The sequence below is a fragment of the Plectropomus leopardus genome, chromosome 13 (assembly GCF_008729295.1).
Source record: "Plectropomus leopardus isolate mb chromosome 13, YSFRI_Pleo_2.0, whole genome shotgun sequence".
Classification (NCBI taxonomy): domain Eukaryota; kingdom Metazoa; phylum Chordata; class Actinopteri; order Perciformes; family Serranidae; genus Plectropomus; species Plectropomus leopardus.
Window position 1 is genome coordinate 4,506,180 of NC_056475.1, and position 23,185 is coordinate 4,529,364.

The window sequence follows — 23,185 nt, forward strand, 5'->3', positions numbered from 1 at the left end:
CGGATGCAAATAAACCACCGCTGGCAAGCAGAACAGAACGTGCATCTGTCTTTGAACAGCTTCTGTAAGGCACTTCCTCCAGAGCCAGGTAGCGAACATGTGCATCGGAAATGGGATGAGAGGGAGAGAGGGTGTGTGTGCATGTGTAAGCAAACAGTCTTTTGTAGTGTGTGTGGGTTTTCCCCGGGGGCAGTCACAGAGCTTGCGTCTCCACAGCTCCGCGCGCTAAGCCTAAAAGCTCATTTGCAGCGCTCGCTCTTCGCTGTGGGCCCCGGCCGTGATTATTCGCAGCGGGTGCCAGGCCCTGTTGGCGCACTGGCAGACTGGCAGGCCTGGCACAGGGAGACGGAGGCAAAGCCAAATCCTGAGAGCCTGCGAGGCAGAGCTGTTGTTGGGACTGAGTGGATTCTGAAGGAGCTATCCTGGAGTCTTAAATTAATGGAGAGAGCCTCACAGGCCTCGGCGCCTCTCCGCAGATAGAGGACACAACACACTGGTTTTATTGTTATTTTTTAAAATATGACAAATGGCTGTGATTATAGTGCTTTTTAAAGCAGAATTCCACCGAGGTTTCTTTATAACTCGGGAAAATTCAGTGTTCTCACACATTTTCATGGACAAATTTAAAATTTTTCATGACTTTTCGAGATGATGTTTTTTTTTCTTGCCAAACTTGCTTGGAATTTTTTTTAAACATATCAGATTCAAACATAATTTCCAAAAGCTGGCACACATGAACGGAGAGACAGGACTGTACGTTTTACTTCATTACATCTGACAGCTTTTGTTGCTTTATAAAGTAAGATTTTTGCATAAGAATCATAAGAACATTTTAGAAAAAATGATGAAAAGTTTAAACGAGTACTGTAAAATTAGTTGTTTAATCAATCAGCTGATTCACAGAAAATTTAAATATTTCACTTTTTAAAACCATTTAAGTGTTGGGGTGTTTTTTTTTTCTCTTTATTTATGACTTTGAGTTGGATAATTTTTTCTCTTTTTTAAAAAAGAATAATTTTGAATTTTAAGGTGTTCTTTAATTATTATTATTATTTTTTAAAATAATTTTGAGTTTCAGGGTCTTTTTTATATTTTGAGTTTTGGGGTGGTTTTTTTTCTTCTCTTTTTTATAATTTTGAGATTTTAGGGGTTTCCTGTTTATGTCAATTTTTTTCTGCATTAGTTACTTTTAGTTTTAATATTTTAAGTACTTTTTCCTGAATATAATTACTTATGTTTACTTAAGTAAGTTGTATATTTTCAGTGTGGTATTAGTACTTTTACTTAAGTTAAGGATCTGAGTATTTCCTCCACCACCGATTATGTTACATTACATGGACAATGGATAATGTTGAAAAATATATATTTATAATTATTATCATTACATATTTAAATCTATGTAACAGAATTATTATTTTTTAAGCAGATTTTTTCAGATGTTTTCCTTGTTTGTTTGTTGTTTTTTACTTTTTTTTTTTACTCTTCTTAAAGAAATCAATCCATCTGCAAAGGGTTAAAAAATTCAATGACTTCTCCAAAACATACAATTAATTTGACTCACTCACTTTTGACTCACTTTTCCAGGCCTGGAAAACATGATTGTGAAATTCCATGACTCTTTCAGGTTCTTCTTGACCGTGGGAACCCTGAATTTAAGGTCTTCTGAAATATTGACTGTGTTTTCAAGGACTATTATCAGAACTTTCCTCCAGTTCTCAAGCACAAATCAGTTTGTGCATGGATTCCTTGAATTCAAGGTTGCACTATAGCACATACAGCCTGTATAACTGGTGGGGTTTGGAATCTAACAGAGCCCCGGTCACGATGTGGGCGGCTAATAAATCGCAGGCACTTCAAGCGCATTTGGCCCTTTTATTCCGTTGTTAATAATCAGTGCTTCTGTTTGGCTCGGGAACTTGAAGCTCTCCCTGATAGCAATTTACATACTGATCGGGCATCGTGCGTACTTCCAGCTCAAGAGATATTCTAGTATTTTCAAGTGTGTGTGAATATGGAGGTTTTGTCTGCACTGCACTGAACGCAATTTTCTGCATCAGAGCGCCTGAGGACATGAGAGACGTGAAAGTTTTTTTATATTAAAGGGGCGTTCACTGACAGAAATAAAATATGATATATTAAGTACATTTTCTTTGGTGCATAATCACCTGACCATAAGAATCAGTGTACTCCTTACCTTAAAATGAGATGTTTTTATCGGATACGACATGTCGACATGTTGCACAGCCATGTTTCTACAATAGCCAGGAGCGGTCAAATCAAACACTGACTCCAAATATGGTCATTCAGGTTTTTGCGTATGCCAACTGCAATTCACCACTAGACGACGCTAAATCCCCCTAAATTTTACACACTTCACCTTTAAACGGACGTGTGTGGCTGTCTGTGATTATTCTTACCTGTGACCGTTGAGGTTGAGGCCGTTGTAGGCAGAAAGTGGCCGGGGGTGGCAGCGTGACGGGGGCCGGTGCGGCCCTGCCTGACTGGGGTGCTGTTGGTGAGGGTGATGGGTCGGGAGGGCGGCGATGGCGGGTGCGGGTGGAGGCTGGGTGTCGGCGGAGGCCGGGGATGGGACAGCAGTTCAGGCTGGTGCTGGGGCCGGGGGGGGGGGCGGCGAGGGCTCTTGGCCCTGGGCGAGAGGCAGGGCTGCGGGCGTCTGAGGCCTGGGGAGAGCCTCTGAGCGTGGGGGCAGGTGTGTGGAGGCCGGAGCCTGGGCGGGGCCGTTTGTCTGGGTCCGATGAGGGGACGGGGGCTGAGGGACGGACGGCTGGGGTTGCGACTGGGGCACGGGGAGGGGTTGGGGAGGCAGAGGCTGACTGGGGGTGCTGGGTGCAGGGGGCTGAGGGTCCCTGCAGGTGTCCTGGCTCCTCTCCTGACTGCGCTCTAGGCCTGACACCTTGAGGAGGCCTGGGCCGTGAGGCTCCTGGCTGCCATTGGTGGAGAGCACATGGATGCCAAAATCTGGAACTGTGAAAGACAGAGAGAGGAAAAAAAAACATCTTTATTTTCTGAGATGGTGGTCCGTCTGAACAACAGAAACATTTTTATGGATTAGAACCTGCAGACAGCCAACAACAACATGGATTTCAGTGCGCATAAGTCAAGCAAAGATTAGGTTTGGACAGTCTCACGGTATTACGGCCTGGAAATTGGGACTGTGAAATTCCATGACTTTTTCAGGTTTTCCATGACCGTGGGAATCCTGATTATACAGTCATACGCCGTATACCGTGGTGAAATTTCGGGAATGTATGAGGCTTTAAAATATTATAAACCACCCAAGCCTAGCAACGGTGTTCTGTGTATAAACATACTGACCTCCTTTCCTCAGGTAAAAACGCTGCAGCTGAACATCTCGGACTCTAACAGTAATAATGTGCAGTTTTTAGGAGACCTTTGTCTTTCTAACTGCCATTCTGCTTCGTGTGTTTGCTCTGAGGCACTCATTTTTTCATCTCTTTCACACCAACGCACCCTGCTGGGGTTTGCAGCTGTGCCAGCACAAGCACCAGCTCCTGAGCCCTTCCACGCAGCCTTTAACACTGTCCCCGGGGACAAACTACACAGCTGAAATGTGTTTTTCTTGTTCATACTAAATCAGTTTGTGTCTTATGCAGAGAAAAATCTCCTTTCAAGGTGGGTTCTTTTCTACTGCATGACAGCACCTACATTTGCAGGACAAATTAAATGTATGCTGGTCAGATTTGTTAATGAGGCTTTTGCATGTACCTGCAAGTGACATCTATTATGGATAGAAACAAACTGTAGCTGAAGAGTACAAGAAGTAAACAACATTTACATCGCTGCAGATGCTTCACAAGTGTCAGGTCACTTTTCCCAAAGTCAGGAGGACAAAAACTGCCATAACTCTTAAATAATATGAATCTTTGGAAACACTTGTGTTTGTTCTTTACTCCATGTGAACATGCAGTTAGCACATGCTAAAGGTCCAATATGAAGTATTTAGTGGCATCTAGCGGTGAGGACATGGGCCAAGCATGTAGGAGAACTACAGAATGTGATAACAGGAATGGCGTTTTTTAGAGTCAGTGTTTGGTTTGTCCGCTCTGAGCTACTGTATAACATGGTGGACTCTGTGCAAAAGGACGCGCTACATATGTAGAAATAAATGGTTGACTCTAAAGTAACTTGGCATTTCTGCCAATAGATGCTTCTAAATCCTACACACTGAACCACTGCAGCATAATTAGACTCTATTCATTAATTCACGTCTGCATTTAGCAAGAACGACGGGCGGAGTTTAGCCTGCTGTCTGACAAGGTGAGGATTAATTTTACTTTCGGTAATAGCCAAAAACCAACAATTAGCTGCCATTAGAAGCCTTATTGGACTCCATTGTGCAAAGTGTGAATTAATCCAGCGAATAAATAATAGCCACTGTACAATGCTGAAGTCACACAGAACAATAGCTAATAAGCTCCATCCAGGGTATTTCTCTGCAGGGACCTCCGCCTGCAGAACAAAGTGCTCAGACAGCAGTCAGCTCGGCTGCTCCAGAGGCAAAGAGGCTCATGGGGATGACAGTGCATACATAAACTGTAATTAACTCTCCTCGGGCCTCAGGGGGGTTTAGAGGCAGGAGTGAGGGCTCCTCCTCTCCCACAGGGAGGCCAGCTAAATCCTTTACCTGCCAAAGAGGCGTAGATGGGACCCAGTTCTCCTGGGCTGAGACAGCAGCAGCAGCCTGTCACAGCCGACTGCCAGCTCCTTGACACACTACTCCCTCCAGACCAACTCCACTGGGAGCTCCACGGAAACCTTCGGCCATTAGCATTAAAATGCAAAGCGAGGTATTAGCATCCCCGGGTGCATGTGATATCATCGTTAAGGATCAGGGGAGGTAATTCCTGGTGCAAAATCACAATCAATATCTACAATAACTGCTACTGACTCCTGCTCTGTGTGGGAGAGATTACTGAGACATCTGCCAGCCTGTCAGGAGACAAAAGGCACACTTTGCCAGGTTTAAGTGTTTTTGCAATAGTCTCTGTAAAGTGATACTCAACTTATGGCCAAAACCGGCCCCAAATATGATGACAGGTGGCAGCTCCAAACGTTTTCTAATTCACAATAAAAAAAAGTGATTCACACTGGGAATTGTTTTGTTCTTTTAGTTTTTGTAAGGTGAGAGAGCGCATAAAACAGCATCAAAATAGAGCTTGTTTATCAAGAAAAGTGCCAGTGGAGGATCCCCTGCACCCCCAACAGAAGTCCTAGCTGAGCTCCGAATGTCCTGAAATTCTGTAAACATCCTAAAGTCCAAGAAATGTCCTAAAACCCTTCAAACTTCCTTAAATCCTAGAAACACCCTGAAATCCTTAAAAACTCCTAGAAATACTAGAAATGTTATGAAATCCTAGAAAAGTCCTAAAATCTTTGAAACATTTTTAAATCCTAGAAAAATCCTAGGACTGTCCAAAATTCCTCGAAACTCGTATGAGGCTGCTGTGACTGGCCCCTAGCTTCTTGTCATTTTGCAAAAGTTGAGTGTCCCCGCTGTAAGGTGTCTTTGGGTGAGAACAAACAAGAGAAGACCCCTCATAATGCAGAGAAGCCTCACAGAGAGACGATATCTCTTCTTTGGCTGTCTGCACACAAAACAACATCCCTGTTCTTAACGCACGAGCATCAGTGAACAACCAGCAGCCTTTAAATCCATCTCGCTCACCCATGTCAATCTTCTCCACTTACAAATGCTATTACCGGTCAAGAGAGAGACAGCTGCTGGCAAACAACTTCCCTGCTGCAGACGGGGAGATGAGAAATTCCCAATTCTCAAGTCTCCCGCTGCACCTCTCCGTCCCTGAGGTCCGCCGCTTGTTTTGAGATTGTGCTAACACGCTAAAAAGAGGGTGTCTATTCTGGTCATAATGAAGACTCCAGGGCCGGGTGGAGCGGGGAAGAAGAGAAGAGGAGTGTACGCCAGCTTCCCTCCCGTGAGGGTTCATTTCTCAGTCTCCCTCATCCCTGGAAACAAATAAGCGCGATTCCCTCTTGGGTTACTCAAAATGTGGAGCCCTGCTGTTTCTCCGTGTTTCAGGAGTATTCTAACTAGTGCGCGTTGCTCGGTGGAGCATTACAGCGGGGAATGAGGCCTGCGGGTTAGTCGGGGAGGCAAAAGCTAGAGGCCGGATTTAAGAGGTGAAGGGGGTACGGGAGGGCTTTGTGAGGGTCAGCTGGGTGTGTGTGAGCAGGAAAGCCATTCATTAAGGCTGGATGTCAGGGGACCCAGCGAGGGGCTTAGGGGGATAACTCATTATCGCAGGGAGAGCTGTCTCCTACTGTTCACACACACACACCACTCCTGATTTTTATCTCCTGACACGGTTAAAGCCGCAGCATGTCATCATTAGCTACAACTCTGATCTGGCAGAGCTGAATATAATGTAATAACATAAAAATGTGGATGAAAAACCTCCACCCCTTAAAAATGTTATTAAAAACTGCTGTAAGAGATGACTTAAAGGGATAGTTCTGATTTTTGAAGGGGGGCTGTGTGAGGGACTTCTTCATAATCAATGTATTACCTATAGCGGATGTTAGTCGGCACGTTTCAAACACCTTTGAAACCTGAGCAAAAAGGTTTAACTCTCTTCAAAAACATGAGGAAAGGCAATGAGTAAAAATGCACAAAATTGGTAAAAGGTGACAAAAAATAACCTGAAAATAAATGTTAAAAAAAAGGATATGGGGAGGGAAATATTAGAAATGTATCCAAAAAGGGGAGAAATGCACACAAACTATATTTATGACTATTATAATTATATATTCAGAATGTTACTATATATATATAATTTTTAGAGGTTTTTCAGGTTATTTCTTTTTTTTTGTTCTTTTAACTAATTAGTTGCAAATTTTTGGGTCATTCCTCAAGACAGTTTTCTCATGTTTCAGAGGGGTTACCAGCTGCATTTTGATTTTGTTTTTCATCTCATTTTTGTTGTTAGTGTCCTGCTGTGGACTACAGCTCATTAGTGCCACACAGCTGTATTTAAGAATTGTTTTTTATGTGCCGCTAATATCACATTGAGTCTGCAGGGTTAATATGCCTGTGTACTGGTTGGTTAATGGTCCTTCATCAGCAAGGTATTTGGATTGGTGCAGTCAAGACAAATGGCTGAAATCTGTTTGCCAATCTTTGCTCTGCGTTACGATGCACAGAGGGAGTGACAGGAGGCCTGGCAGAGCGAGCTGCACAACATTAGGAACTTTAATACGGTGTTAGGTCATTACTGCACAACATAAAGGGATCTATTACTATATTTCAATGTCATCCCTGGATACAGCCCGGCCCCATATAAATGATTAACAAACAAGCGGCCAACAACATCATCTTTTAAAAGCGCGACAGGCAGGCCAGCACCTGTCCTTCTGAAAAATACATTAGAGCTCGACTCGCGCCAAAAGCACTTTGCTAATCTCTCTCTCTCATGTTGGTGTGGGTGGATATGACAGCCTACACCCGGGCCCGGAGACAACCTGACAAATTGATGGCTGCTGAGACCTCCGCGACATCCCGAGCCTGCACCCCTTGCCGTCACCCCTTCCGTCTCATCCTCCTCAAAATAGCGGCCGACGCACTCTAAGCCCTCACACTCATTTATGGGATTTCATCCAGGCTGGGGTCGCATAGCTGCAGTCACACAAAACCAACAACCTAACACATAGCAGGAGCCACGAGACTGACAGCTGAGCCTCTGACACCGAGTGTGTCTGCGTCAGACCTGTGAGGGGAGAGCAGAGGCGAAATTCATAGAGAGTCGAGCTGAACGTACTGTTGCTGGAGCTGCTGTCCGGTCAAACGACCAGAATACAGCACTGATCAAAAACCGATGTGCTGAGCAGCAGGAGATGAGCCTGCTCACAGCCTGTGCAGTGGCGTTGCACTTCATATATATATATTCTGTACAAGTCCATATTCCTGCGTTGACTTGTAACATGATACTCCTTAATTCAGTGTTTTTACCCGTTTTTCATCTCAGAGTCCGTTTGTTTTGGAGAGGAAAGGCCTGTGTGGATGATACAGCTCCCGTAAAAACCTTATGAACGATGAATACTAAAGGAATTCTTGCAGGTTGCAGCTGGTTGCAATTTGCAATCCTTACCACTAGATGCCACTAAATTTTGGACATTGGGCCTTTAAGAGGCAACAACAACAAATGAATACTTAAAATTGTGATGACTGAAAATTTCAGATCACTGCCTTCTCATCGTTTATGCACCAACACATCAGAGCCGGCGCTCTTATTGTTAGCAAACAGACACAACAGCCCCAAACATAGTAACAAACAGCGCCCAGAACAAAAGCCCAACTTCATCTGCTGACGTCTCTATTCACAACAACCAGACAGCCATAAAGAGAGGCCGGTCAAAGTGAGAGAGCATTGGAGGCTGCAACAGCTGTGCGACTGTTGAGAGTGTCTCGGAAACAGGTGCCAACAGGGAGGGAGGAGCAGGTCTGGAGGGAGGCCAGCCTGAGATGTATTGTGGACTCAGGGGCACCAGATGATGCAATGGCAGGTAACCTCTGGGTGCTGACTGCAGGTCTGTCATGTGGTGGCGACATGCTGCAACACTGGTTATTATTATCTGGTGGGGAGGGAGACGGTCACAAGGGGTCACTGAGGTTTGTTCTGGTAACTGTTTACAGCATCTGAGGCTGTACTTGTACACAGTGGTGCTTTCTTCTACATGTCAGCGTGTTAACATGGACATGCTTCACAGGTGTTGTTGTTTACCCTTTTCACCATCTTATGTATATGTTACGTGTTATTAAACCAACAAAAAACAACAAAAATATACAGTTTGTAGTTGTTTGTAATGCCATTCTTATTACAAACAGAAGAAGTGGATGAATCAAAAATTCACTAGTCACTAGATAAAAGTTAAGAGATAAACAAAGTTATTACAATTCATCCTGAGGGGAACATGAACATCTGGACTAGATTAATATGATTATTAGATATTTATATCTATTTTTAATTTTAGCAGGTCATTTCCTGTTTTTAATTCTTTTAAAAAATCTTTTTTGTTTGTTTGGGTTTTTTTTGCATTTTTTTTTTAATTTCAGCTAATTTTCTTGTAACTTTGACTAATTTCTTGTCAGTTTTTGTGAAACTGCTTATTGCCTTCCATCCATGTTTTTCAAAGAAATCAAGCTAATTTGCTCAGGTTTCAAAGGGTTAAGGTGATACGTATAGATAGTTATGAAGATGTTGATCTAATTAATTAATTAATGCAACATTTACTCAAAACGGCAAACGGCAACCTCACGGCAGCGCTGGAGGCAAAGTCAGAAGGTCATCATAATAATTAGGATGTATCAGCTGGGAATCATGAATCTCTGCACCACATTTGATAGTTTTTGACAGTCTGGACCAAAGTGATAGAGCGACTGCTTAAAAAGCGTAAAAACAGAAGAGGTAATAAAATAAACAAAATAATATATTATTAAAAGTATGGCTGTTGGATTTTATAAAGTTAGTGCCTATTTTGGCACTTACTTTATAAAATCTGGCAATACGAAAGCTGTACCTTGGCAGCATTTAGCTTGGTGTGAATGTAGCTTGCAGGCAGTTAGCCCTGCATCAACAGCCTGGAATTAAAAAAAAAAAAAAGTCTTTCTAAGGACGAGCACTGACAACTCCAAAACTCAGAGCTGTCTGTCACCGCTGACAGAGACCTTCCAAGTTTATTCAACTGTCGCCCCTGCCGCTCTGTTCCTCTATCTCCGTCTGGTATTCTCCGTCCAGCTCCCTGTTGTGCGGCTGTAAGCAGAATCATGCCCAAACCTCTCACACATCACATCGCTCTTCAGAGGCAACAGTTTTACCAACCTCCAGCCGACACGACACATTTTCTGAAAACTGTACCAGCGAATCATAATAAACACATTCATTTGGTCCAAAAACTTTATCCTAAAACTGTGCACGCTGCTGAGGCCAGACATGCTGCAGGTTAATAATGCTAATCCAGGGATACTAAACTGCTCTGACAGGAGGCCACTTTTGCAAAATGACAGGAGGCCAGGGGCCAGCTGCAGCAGCTCCATACGTGTTTCAAGGATTTTAGGATGTTTCTATTATTTTGGAAGATTTGTATGATTTCAGAACATTTCAAGTATTTCAGGTAATTTCTAGGATTTTAGGATATTCATAGATTTTAGGACATTTGGGGATTAGCTAGGACGTCTGTTGTGGGATCCTCCACCGGCACTTTTTTGATAAACAACACCTTATGCATACTACAGTTCAAAAACAACTCCCAGTGTGAATCACTTTATTTTCATCGTGAATTAGATCATGGTTTAGGGGCCACTCTGCACGCTATCAGCGTCACTGGGCTAAGCTTTTCTGCCCTTCAGTTTGTCCTCTTTCCTCCGCACACATCATCATCCTGCTTCTCCTCAGAAAACAGAAAAATAAACAGAGGGAGACAGACTGTTTGCTCAAGTTGAATCAATTAAAATGCACGCTGTGCTGAACAAGGAATCGTGGCCCTCATTGAAAATTCCATCTTGCATTGGTATGTCTCAGTAAACATTAATTACAATCAGGATCTCTCTCTGCGCAGGGCCGGGCTCTCAGAAGTTGGCGGAATAAAATCTCCCTCAAAAATATTCACAGTCCCCAGTTATGCAGAATGTTTTAAAAGACAATTTGCCTCGGGCCTCAGTCTGGAAACCATTTAGTCCCAGAGAAAAAAAATAATAAAAAAGGAGAAGACTGCAAACTCGCTCCTCTTCTATCTCCATATTTAGTTTGACAACAAAATTAGAGTTGTAATTGAGCAGCAAGTGTTGACAGTGGTCTGACCTCAGGAGTGGTTGAGACAGCATATGTTCCCCAAAGAGCTCCTCGGTGAGGGACAAGGCTGTTTATTTGTTCTTAATGAAGCCTGCAGTGGCATTAATGGCAGACATCTTTAACAGATCTCCCTCCCACACAGACGAGAACAATAAACAGCAGGCCGCTCCTTTCTGACAGCTCGTGTCCTCGCTTGCACATGCTCATAAAAGCCTCGTGGAAATCACGTCGAGCCAATTCATGACACACTCCTTTTTTTCTCTGTGTTTTTGTGTCTTTGCAATAACGTCTTCGTTTATTTGGTACATCTTCACAATATTCACAAACTCAGGAGAGTCTGTCTTTGCTGTGGACCCTATTTTCCCATATTTTGAGTTTAAATTACTAAAGGGAAGAACATTTTAGCTAAATGTTGAGCCAGAGAGCTGCAGCCAGCAGTAGCAAAAAAGGCTGCAATGTAACGACTTGGGGCAATTATGCAATCTCAATTTACGTTCACTAAAAGTACTTGTTTATGTCACTCTTACTACTAGTGTGTCACACAACTTTTGGAAAGCATCCCTACAGAGATAAAACTTTTTAGAAAATGTTAATTCCTTTTTGTTTCACCAGAAACAGCCCTGAAGTTGCCATAGTCAAATCTACCAGACTCCATTTAAATAAACAGTAATTTTAGTGTGCATAGAGTCAGCATTTTTTCACATCTAACTGGGCGAATTAAGGGTTAATTTCAACCAAACCAGAGTTGGTGATTGTTGGAACAGTGAAACGATGAAATAAGATGGTTTTTGTGGGTCTTATTTTGTTTCTGTCAACACTGAATGAAACGTGTTATATGACAATAAAATAACTGTTTATCTAAATGGAGTCTGGTGGGTTTGGCAATATTTACTTTGGGGCTGTTTCTGGTTAAACAAAAAGGTTTATACTCTTCAACAAAAATGTCTATCTTTGTAGGGATGCTTTCCATAAGTTGGCAGACACTTAAAATAACCTGTCAAAGCCTGTCAGTGGCAAACTGAACTTTTACAGGATGTAGTTAATAGTGAAAATGTGCCCCAAACAGTAAAACTGCAGCCTCTGTTTACGCTTAAGACTGCAGCCATCTTGCTCAGTGCTGGACCAGTTTCGAAAATTGTCTTTATAAGTAATAACAAGTCACTTGGACACAAACACATGGGAAAATAGGCTCCAGGTTGAAAAAATACCAAACTTTACCTCAAACTAGGGCTTCCCCTTTAAAGTCGGAGATTTGAATCATCAGTTGGAGATGCTGAGTTGACTGAGATTGCTTCCAGTCGAGCAAACGTTTTTTTTTTTCTGTGCAGTGTACTTCTGGGGACATTTTGGTCCATTTTGCTTCAGAGTAAGCGCTTTTGACTTTTACACTACTCTTTGATACAGTGCTGCAGACATGCAGGCAGTGGCAGAGAGGAGGAGAGAGGAAACACCTTCTACTTGAATGAATTTATGGCTCACAGCAGCTTAATATGATACAGTCTCTGGCTTCTAGTGTCTGCAAAAAAGTTAGATTGTTTACTATATAACGTGAATATCACTGTCACTGAACAGCCAAATCCGATTTGACTGCTAAAATTCTGAGTCAGGTACAGCCCAGTCTTTAACCAAAGAGATTTAATTGCTTCATCTGCAGGGACAACACCCCATAATGCATCTCTACATAGGCTTTGCATGACTGTCAATATGGAGTCTTGCTGAGGAAGCTGTTAATTCCTATTTTGCCAAAAGCTACAGGCTAACCAAATGTTTACAAATGTTGCTGAGTGGAAGAGCAAAGACTTGCACTTTGGTCTTGTGATATCAGTTCACAGAGAAGCTGAAACCCCGTGTCGGTAACCTTAGCCGGGGAAGCTTTCTCCCTGATCTCATAGCCAAAGCCTCCAGAGAATCTCCAGTCTATTAGCTCCTTATCCCTCCCTCTTTCAGCTCTGAAGACTTTAACAGCATTAGCTGCTCTAAGAGCAGTAACACCACACTCTGTGATACCCTCTCGTGTCTCCAGAGTGTCGGAGCACCTCGCAGCAATGAGTTCACAGCTCACAGGCATGCGTGTTGGACATGCCCCAGATGGGAGCTCAGGGTGCTGGGGCCTGACAATGATGGACGCTCCCCTGCTGGCCCTCCCAGCCTCTCTGTCATGTCAGCAGCTCTCTAAAGCTCGAGCCCAGAGGGGTGTTTGGTTACACAGCCTGGACATCCCGCCGTGTGGAGGGTCTTGGACTGGAGCTGTTTTATTAGCACTGGACTCCCAGGGGTGGCTGGGGAAGGGGAGTGGGAAGCTAAACAGAAATAAAGATGCTGGGAGAGAGGGGAGGGGGGTGAGCGGGCCAACTATTCTGGCTGCGAGAGCGAGACATGTGTAGTGTTTCAGTGAGAACACCACAGCCTGCTGATATCGCCTCACAGTAACACAAACTGCTGCTTTAACAAGCGGTGATTGAGCAAAAGGCCAGAAGGGGGCGGGGGGGGGGGGGGAGTTGTTAAGCCGCCTCTTTTAACATCTATATTTCATGCCTGTCTCATTTGGTTTATGAATTTTGCATTACAAGTTGCAAAGCCGAAGCAAGTGCGCATGTAAATAGAAATAGCGTGTGTGCGTGTGTGTGGTGATGTCATGGTGCGTGGCGTGCGCGGTTAACCGAGACGTAAACCCCTGACTCCTCTTCTAAGACAGACTGTCTGTGACCGTGATCCGCTGTGAAATGGTACCAATCTGGGGTAATTGGGCTGAGTAAGCCACTGAATGTTCTCTGACAGATGCGAGGCCATCGAAGAACGGCTGCCAGACCGCTGAGAACAAGCACTTACACATGTTTACAGTACAACAGAGTGCAGGAGAGAAACACGGGAATGCAAGAGTGACAGAGGAGAGCAGAAGACGCTCGCTTTGTCCTGTCTCCTACCTTCGCTAGTATCCATCCGTGCTCCATTCATACTCTGTCTGGTAAAGCCAATGTGAACTGCCTCCCCTCTCTCTTCATAATGAAGCCATTTACTAACAGAGAGCTGCAGCGACAACACTCTTCCACCCACAGTGGCTCTGATTACAGCCGCTCCTGTAATGGCTCTTAACTGGTTCGCACTCACCCCACCAGCATGTGGAAAATCTGCTGCCTAATACAGACAGCTCCCGTGGCATAAATGTTTGGACGTCTTCCCCCACACAGCGGTGAATGAAGTACCGAAAGCCATACTTGAGTAAAAGTACAGATTTCTCATCAGAAAATGACTTTAGTAGAAGTATCTGATATTTACTGAGCTTAAGTATCAAAAGATATTAAATGTATTTAAGTAATAAAGTAAATGCATGTAATTAAAAAGCAGGCTTTCAGAATTTTGAGAATGACTGCACCACCTTAAAATAGAGTGCACATTACTCTTTGAAAAGTAAGATCTATTTTAAAACTTGAAGGTTTTAAAGAACAGTGGAATTTTAAACATCTCAAATAATGTCTAAGGTTAAAAATGAATACGAAATACTCCGTCAGTTGTTCGAACAACTGACGGAAGTTTCTGTTTATCGATCTGTGGAGAAAAACTGTGGAATAGTTTTAATGTGGAGCTAAAACAATGTCCAAACATAAACCAGTTTGACATAATGTATAAAAACATGATTTCCATGAGGTACAGGGATACAGAGGGGGTTTAAGAGTCCATGTCAGAGTGGAGTAAAAGTCAACATAAATAAAAAGATTTAAAGTATAGATACCCCCAAAATATACTTCTGTAGCTAAGTATTATCACGTGCACGAGGATGTATCAGTGGGGTGTCACATTTCCAGCTCGCCTTTAGAGAAATCTTTATATATCCCTGAGGGTGTGATGTCAGTAATGGGAGAAGAGCGGGGTCAGGGACTCGATGACGGGCGTGCTTGCACAGGTGACCACCAGGAGGGGCGGGTGGAAAGCCTGCCAACAGGGCCAGGCTTCTCCTGTGCAGGGCAGCCCTCAGGGGGACACTCGCTGCCCGCGGCTGACAGATCCTCCGCGGCTTTGGCTGTCATGCCCGGGCTCACCGAGGCTTTGAAATAACAGCAGCGTGTAATGAGGACCCATCCAGGCCGCAGCAATTGGTCAGCGCACACTGTCACAGCCGTGTAAAACTACACCGAGAGACAAGGCAGCTGTGGAGCGAGCCAGACCGTTTGACCTCAAACATGTCATGTGTGGTGGCTGATGGGGCTTCTCACAGGGCCTGATATCTCTACTAGTGAGGAGTGAGAAGGCGTAGGTGTTGTTCAGTCTTTGTGTGCGTGTTTTCCCCCAGAGAGACACTCAGAAGTCTCATGGCTGGCAGAGGAAGTGAGACGCTTGCTGACATGTGAGGCATCGTGGGACTCTCAGCAGCACCTTCAGTCTGTCACCGCTGTGCCTTCTTAACGTCACGCACAACGGCGTGGATATCACATCAAACTTTTAAACAGAGATGGCAGAGATTGTGCAATAGTTCCATGATGTTTTTAGCAGCAGAGTGTGAGCAACATGTGTCATGTGCAATATATTGTATGTGCAATTTGGACTGTGTGCAAGTTATTAGTGTGATTTGGTACAGCTGGTGCTGTTTGGTTCATATTTAGTTTATCAGGCAAGTTTCAAATAACCCGCCAATTTAAATAAAAAATCACCTATTTATTGCCAAAAAGTTTTTTATGCTCGCATGAGGTGGTATTGCAGGCAATTCGAAAATCCAAATTTCACAAAATAGAGTCAGCTGCAATAGAAATATGACTGCTAATGCAGATTCACCAAAGGCATAAAATAACACAAAAAAATACTAACTGATCGAGACAGCGGTAGACCAGCAGTTCCTGTGTTCAGCCACTAAAATCGCTGTTTTTGTCAATGGAGTCTGGTGGCTTTGACAGCAGCATAGATGGCCTGTGTAAAAATGCAAAAGAGGCCTAAAAAAGGGACTTTGCAGTGTTCTTCACAGCCAGTGATGTCTGTGTAAAAATCTGTGCTAATGTGTGATAAAAATCAGTACAATGTGTGTCTGCAGAATGTTAATTGAAATTATGTGTAAAATCACTAACACGAAGAGCGAAACTAAATGAGTCACAGCCCAGAATCTCAGAATACGGAAAGTTTAGCACAAGCGTTTCACAGCACACACGCTGGCACTGCAACATGTGTTTCTTGTCAGTCACTGTGGCAGCTCAGAGGAACAATAGACAATCCGCCTGTTGAGCCAACAAACTTCAAACACAGACGTGCTTAAATCTCAATTACAGTCACATGCTCGTAAAAACCCACACCCGCTCATAAACACCTTCGCTCACACAGAAACACACACACAGACTCTACCAGTCAACAGGTCCAGTGCTGCTCTGGCTGAGGTGCAGCTCTGTTCAGTGTTGGCCTGTCCTCCATGAAGCCCTGTCAGCCTGTCAGCCAAGCCCAGCGGACTGTACCAAACCAGCCCACAGGGGGGTTCTCCTAATTGTACAGCTGACTCCTCTCTGAGGTGACAGACAGCCCTGCCTCTGTCCTTTTTTTTGACTCTCCAATTGCATCAAGGGGTGTTGATGCTCTGCTCACCCATTGTGTCAAGTGCAGAAAAAAAGCTTTTTCTTCCTCTCCTGCTCCTACTCCCCCCTCTCCTCCTCTTCAGCCAGGAGGCAGAGTGAGAGTAACTGGATTGCAGCAATAAGGAGAGTGACAGCTCGAGCTGACACACTGACACCGCCGTGATTTCACCGGGGAGAGAGGCATGGAGGGCTGAAAAGAGAAATCCGTCCCCAGAGAGTCATCAGTCTGGGCCTCTTTCACTCTCTTTCAAATGGGGCCAACTGGTTTAACACACACATACAGGCAGCGAGCACGGATCAGATCCAATACAGCAGGGAGACGCAACCTGCTTTGCTTGGGGGCCGCTTTTGCAAACTGACAGGAGGCCAGGGGTCAGTCTCAGCAGCCCCATACATGTTTCTAGGATTTTAGGATGTCTCTACAATTTAAGGACATTTCTAGGATTTTAGGATTTTTCTAGGATTTAAGGACATTTCTGGGATTTTAGGACGTATTTAGGGATTTAAGATGTTTCTAGGATTGTAGAACATTTCTAGGATTTTGAGATGTTTCTAGGATTGTAGAACATTTCTAGGATTTTAAGATGTTTTTAGGACCTACGGAAATTTCTCTGATTTTAGGGCATATCTGAGATTTTAAGACATTTGAGGATTTCAGGACATTTCACAGACTTTAGGACATTTCTTGGATTTTAAGACATTTCTAGGGTTTTAGGGCATTCAAGGCTTATCTGGGACCTCTGTCGGGGTTGCGGGAGATCGTCCACTGGCAGATTTCTGATTAACAAGCTCCATTTTGATGCTGTTTTATGCACTCTGGCACCTTATGTACAAAAACAATTCCCAGTGTGAATTAGTTTATTTTTATTGTGAATCAGAGAATGGTTGGGGAGCCACCCAGTGCCCCATCGAGGTGGCCATAAATTGAGTATCACTGCAATACAGCCTGCACAGAGTGTTATGAGAAAAACTGGAGGGGATTGAATGCATGGATCAAATGTCTGAAATCCAGTGAGGTATCAATTTGCATGTAGCCTTTTCTCTTTTAAATCTTCAGCGGCATTACAGAAGCAGCCGAAGCGTCTACGTGCATGTGTGTGCGAGCGTGTCAAGTGCCGTCTCATTACCCCCTCGCTCAGGTTTCACTGCAGCCGGATTAGCGGGACACCCGGGGCAGAGACGAAGCTGTTAATGGACGTCTCTCCTCTCCACTTCATCCCTCCTTCCCTCCAGCCTGGAGATGCTGTGTGGTCTGCTCATGTGGTCACTCACAAAAGGGAAAGCAGGGAGATGTAACCAGGCCTCACCCTCTTCTCTCTGTGCTCGCAGCCCTCTTTTTCAGGAAACCTCAGCGCAGCCACATCAACATGCTTTTCAAAATAACACCACAAATTAGCAGAGAGCTGTTGGCAAGCTTCGGGGTGATGAGCTACGGGCTGTGGGACTGCAATACTTGGCGAGGGAGGGTTAGTGTGGAGGGAGGCTGGTCGGGATTTGAGCTGTTTATTTGAGCTGCGCCGTCGTCCAAACAGTCAGCTGCCTCTCTGCTCCCTCGTCAAGCCTCAGCTTAAGCTCGGATTGTGTTGTTGGTGGGGAGAGAACAACTTGATATCCCCCTTTGGGCAGCAGCCGCCCTGAGCTTGGGTTACTTTAGGGGAACAATGCGGCCTCTGTCTGCGGCCTCCTACTTGGCGAAGACATGGGCTCAGACAGGCTCGCTAGTGTCAGGCATGGCCAGGGGATTCATACATCACAACACCACAGTGCACACTAACTGAGCGCAGGGTTTAGGGAAAAAGCTTCCAAACACGGCTTCCCAGCTTTGCCTCTAAATGGCCCAGCAGAGCCCCGACTCTCGGCACGCTAAGAGCTAAACCAGACGTGCAGCCCATACCAACGAAACGGCCCGTTTGCTTTTGGCTTGAAAGGTCTGAAAAAGAAATCCCTTCTGGGATTTTGGTTTTTGTACAACAGTGTTTACAGTAAAACCTGACACGTGGAATAAAAAGGGGGATGCTGGAGCCCCGAATTCAAGCCGCCCCCTCCAGGAGCAGCTTAATCTGTAACAGATGGAGACAGTCCGATGGACGCTGATGGGTTTGGGCAGGCCTCTGAGTGCAGTGGACAAAAGCCAGAGATGATGCACCAAAGAATTGAGATAAAATGGAACATTGTGTTTGTTTATATCAGATTTCCCTCCCAGGAAGCATATAAAAGTTAACACACTGGCACGCATCACCTACAAGTTAACCCTTTGAAACCCCGATCGACATCTGTTTTCTTGTGCTGCATCTAGACACTTTAAAAAATAATTTAAACCTTTGAAAAGTGAGCAAGTTGGTTGGATTGAAGGAACCCAAGGATTGAAGACTGGTCTGAAATTTAACTAAGAAAAAGAAAGAACTGTAAGAAAATCATCAGTGAATTAGGAGAAAAAATCAAGAAAACTATAATATAATTACAATAATTCTGTATTTAAAATTAGGATTTTATTTTATTTTGTTGCTTTCCCCTCTCTTTCCTTTTTAGTGCTAATTGAAAGTTATTTTCTTGGATATTTTAACTAATTTTTGGATCATTTTTTTGTTCAGTTACTCATTCTCTTTTTTGCTCAGGTTTCAAAGAGTAAAGGTGAGTGCCAAGCCAGCGGATTTCAAGATAAGCTAATGAAAATAAAAATACCAAGGCATATAATTAAGGTCATATTAACAATGGCCTGAGAAGTCTGAGATTACATTACAAGTTTTATGTATTTACTATTTTCATTTTATTTTAGTGCCTTCTTCAAGTGCTTTTCTGACCTGTCTTTTTTTGGGGGCAATTTCATGTAATTTTCTTGTATCTTTTGACTAACTTTTTGCAAATTTTTGTATCATTTTCTTTAGGTTTTACTCTAGTATTCAGATTATTTTATATCTTCAGCTGTTATTTTGTGTTGTTCTCTTGTTATATCTTAAGTTAACTGTACTTTTATTTCTTATTTGTACTTCATTTCAATGTGCAGAACCCCAGAAGACACAGAGGCACATTCATGTGTGTGATTTTGAAAGAAATCAAGCCAATTTGCTCTAGTTTCAAAGAGTTCGCCATGTCCTCTCCACAGACTCCTCTCTCAATCTATCTGGTAATCACACCCGACACCAGGGGGCGATGTTGCACTAAAGGTCTGACAGCCCCAGAGAAACTTCCCGACGCTCCTAGAAGTAGTCAGTAGCCTGTGGAAATGTGCTGAGACAAATGAAAGCCAGGCAATGTGTGCGCAGAGCAGAAACACATGCAAGGGATCTGAAAACGGCTGCTAACAAACCAGGATCCTGCTCTATAGTCCTCTCTAATCTGCCCTGCGGCTCATCAGGGCTTTATTTCTACCCTGCATATTTATGAGAATCAGAGCGGGTGAGAGAGGGGCAAAAAGATAACCTCTTTTCTTGTGGGAGCAATTAAAGCCTTGCTATCATCAATCCTGCTCAGAGTCCTCATGCTCCGTCTCTCTCTCTCAGCTTTTTGGGTCTGTTAAAAGCTGTGTTTACACTTTCACTTCCACAGTGCTGACCCTCCTCTGGTTCTGCAGGAGTAGAAAGGGAAACAGAGAGACTTCTTCTCCCGGCCTCTTCCCCTTAAAACAACAACAAAAACACTGCAGAAGATGGTGTTGAAACAAAGTCTGCCTCTGAGCTCTACAGAATTCGTGAAATGACAGTTGGGGATTACAGCAGGGGTCATTTATTTGATGCAGGGGAAAAAATCTTGATTATAATAGGAACACCCTGCAATATCAGAGAAAATCCAACAAATTCTTTAATGCTTCACAGACTGGAACACCATTATTTCCTTGTGCATTATTCAGACACCTTTCACATAGTACATTTAAACCTTTAAAACTTGTGCAAATCGGTTTGATTTCTTTTGAAAACGTGGCCAAAAAGTCAATGACCAACTTGGCAAGAGATGTCCCACAAATTGCTTATTACTAAAAAAGTAATCAGGAAAAGGTGAATAGAGCATGACATGAAAATTAGTTTTAAAAGACAGAGAGATTCAGAGAATAAAGTTAATAATAATAATAATAATAATAACATTACAAGATTACTTTTTATATAGAACAGCGAGGCAGAATAACAGTGCGACAGTCCCGCCATGAACAGACAGTGTAAAAGGTGCAAGCAAGTTTTTGTTGCTGCAGCACCAACATACAACATACACTTTAATGTCTTTCCTCAGATAAGGGACGCCAGGGTTCCAAAAAAAGAAAAGAAAGAAAGCAAACAGACTTTGTTACAAAAAAAAGTGTTTGAGAGAGACATTGATCAAGAGAGGAGAAACATGGTGCCCAACGAGTGCACAGGGCCCCAAAATTTGGTCCTACGCCCCTGATGGGTGGCCCTCTGGCATTGTTTTATACGATAAACTCTCCGTGACCACATAATCCAAACTGGGTGGTTCAATAAACTTTGCTCATGACCAAATCCTACTTCATGCTGCTCAAAGAAACACCAACACCTCTGGGGTGAATGGTTTCACAGCGAACAGTTACATCTTATCCGCTGTGTTAATCCCATCGCCTTTTTAGTGCATGTGTCTGCAAAGCTGCTATGCTGCATTTCTGGGACATGACCCCTCAAGTTATTACCCAGATCTGTTTGCTACAATGACATCATCAGGCAGCAGCGGTGGTTACTTAAAAACACTGAGATTTGGACAGGCGGCGATGTGGAAAAGACTGCAGGGGGAAGACCTTGAGAAGGGAAAAGACAGGGATAGAAGGGGGGATTATTCCAGACCAGCACTCCTGCTGTTATGCATACACACACACACACACACACACACACACACACACACACGTACACTTCTAAGCCACCATGAGGCCTCATTAAGGCGGTCTGCTCTCTCTGCCTCTTTGGCAATGTCACCTCTACCGCAGGGACCAAAGACTGACACAGGCATAATTGGCCTGAACACACCAACAGTGCACTGGGAATGGCTGGGTCTTGATAAGTGGTGTGTGTGTTTGTGTGTGTTTGTGTGTGTGTGTGTGTGTGTAAGAGTGTGGTGTTTTGACCCTGTTAATGCTGCAAAGTTGGCAGGAGAGTGGCTGGTGTCACATTGGATCAGTGGATGCTGCTGATGGTGATGGGGAGGAGCTCTCCCGGGAGGAGGAGACGGGTCCTTTCAACACCTCCATCCACCCATCGACTTGCATCTCCATCGTCAACAAATGTCAAGGACACAGTGACAAAAAAAAGTTTAGAAAAAAAGAAGATGCCTGCTTTCGAAAAGCGTGTGCATTTATCAAGACTGTTCACCTACAGGGACTCCTTCTTTGCCACAACCCTTCATTTGAGAACTGGAATCGCTGCCTCGCAGTTGTATGCCAAAAACCAGTCAAGTTGCAGTTTGAGTTTTGGCCAAAAATATGTTTTGTGAGATCACAGTGACCTTTGACCAATAAATTAAAATCATTCATCTGTGACTCCATGTGAATGTTTGCGCCAAATTTGAAAAAATTCCCCCAAGAAGGACATGGTTACAGTGTCACAGTGACTTTGACCTTTGAACTTCAACCACCAATTTCTAATCCATTCATCCTTGACTCAAAGTGGACATTTTTGCCTCATCTGAGGAAATTCCCACAAGGTGCTCTTGAAATATTGCATTAAAAAATGAGAAGGATGAGGTCACAGTTACCTTTAAATTTCTAATCAGTTTATCATTGAGTCCAAGTGGACGTTTGTGCCAAATTTAAAGAAATTCCATCAGGATGTTCTTGAGATATTGCGGGCACACGACTGGGGTGTATAAACGGACACGGCCACAGCTGTCACCAGTGTGGAGATGCAATAAAGATGTATTTAGTAAAAGCTAAAATCAGCAAGGACAAAGAATTCTTGTGTCTTTCTCATTTTAATCCCCAATATTGTCTTAGTAACCAAGCCAGATATCTGAATAAACTGAGCATGCTGACATAAATTCTTCTACTTTACCTAGACCAACAAAAAATACGCCACAGCGCATTACCTCCAAGACTTGAGAGGAACAGACATGTACAGTATACAGTTGCTCACCATTCAACCCTGACTGGCTGCTAAACCGCCACATCTCTCAGTGTGGCAGACACAAGGGGGCCGGCAGGAAAACTGAGGCCTTTCACTTTGATCTCTGGAGTGCAGCCCATTTAAATGTTTGTGTTTGAGATGTAGACCTTTAATTTTGGCCTGATGGGTTCCAGGCTCTTTGGGTTTAGCGTGGCATGTCGGATACAGGAGTGTTTACACAGTCTCCCTTCAGCTCTCCCTGCGCTGAAATAAGTGCATTAAGATGGATGGATTTACTTAGTCTCTAACCTCGGGACTGGGGGAACAAACTCTGAATGACCTCTTTGTGTGGCCGGAGTGGATGGCAGGAGACCGGCCCACACTGCTGTATGTGTGCGCACCAACAGAGCCATTCACAACATCTCCTTAAAACTGAGCCTCAATCAACAAACTGCTACCAAGTGGGCACCGACTAGACCCACAGTCTCACATTCAGTATTTACCTGAAAATTCCAGAAAAATTCCAGAATTAGACCTGATTGCAAATGCTATGACTGGAGCAGGTGACTGGGAAGGCAAAAAAAAGGCACAAATTGAGGCAAAAATTATACTAATCCGGATGCATATTGGTCTGACTGTGCTCTTTGTTGGCTCCAAACCTGACAACCAAAACTCTTTATCACAGAATCATTGAGTTAGGTCTTTAATGTTGGGTTATTTTGTCTTAAAGCTGTAGTTGGTAACTTTAATAAAACTATTT

The 23,185-nt window shown here is 43.7% G+C and overlaps 1 protein-coding gene across 1 annotated transcript in view; it reads right to left on the reverse strand.

Annotated features, from left to right (window-relative positions):
• The window catches only part of auts2a (activator of transcription and developmental regulator AUTS2 a), a gene marked incomplete at its 5' end in the record, with an annotated part of 66,966 nt that overhangs the window by 34,498 nt on the left and 9,283 nt on the right, over positions 1-23,185 (reverse strand). Inside the window, 3 exon segments of the mRNA XM_042499535.1 lie at positions 2,418-2,521; positions 2,524-2,631; positions 2,633-2,985. Coding sequence (XP_042355469.1) covers positions 2,418-2,521; positions 2,524-2,631; positions 2,633-2,985 — 565 coding nt within the window.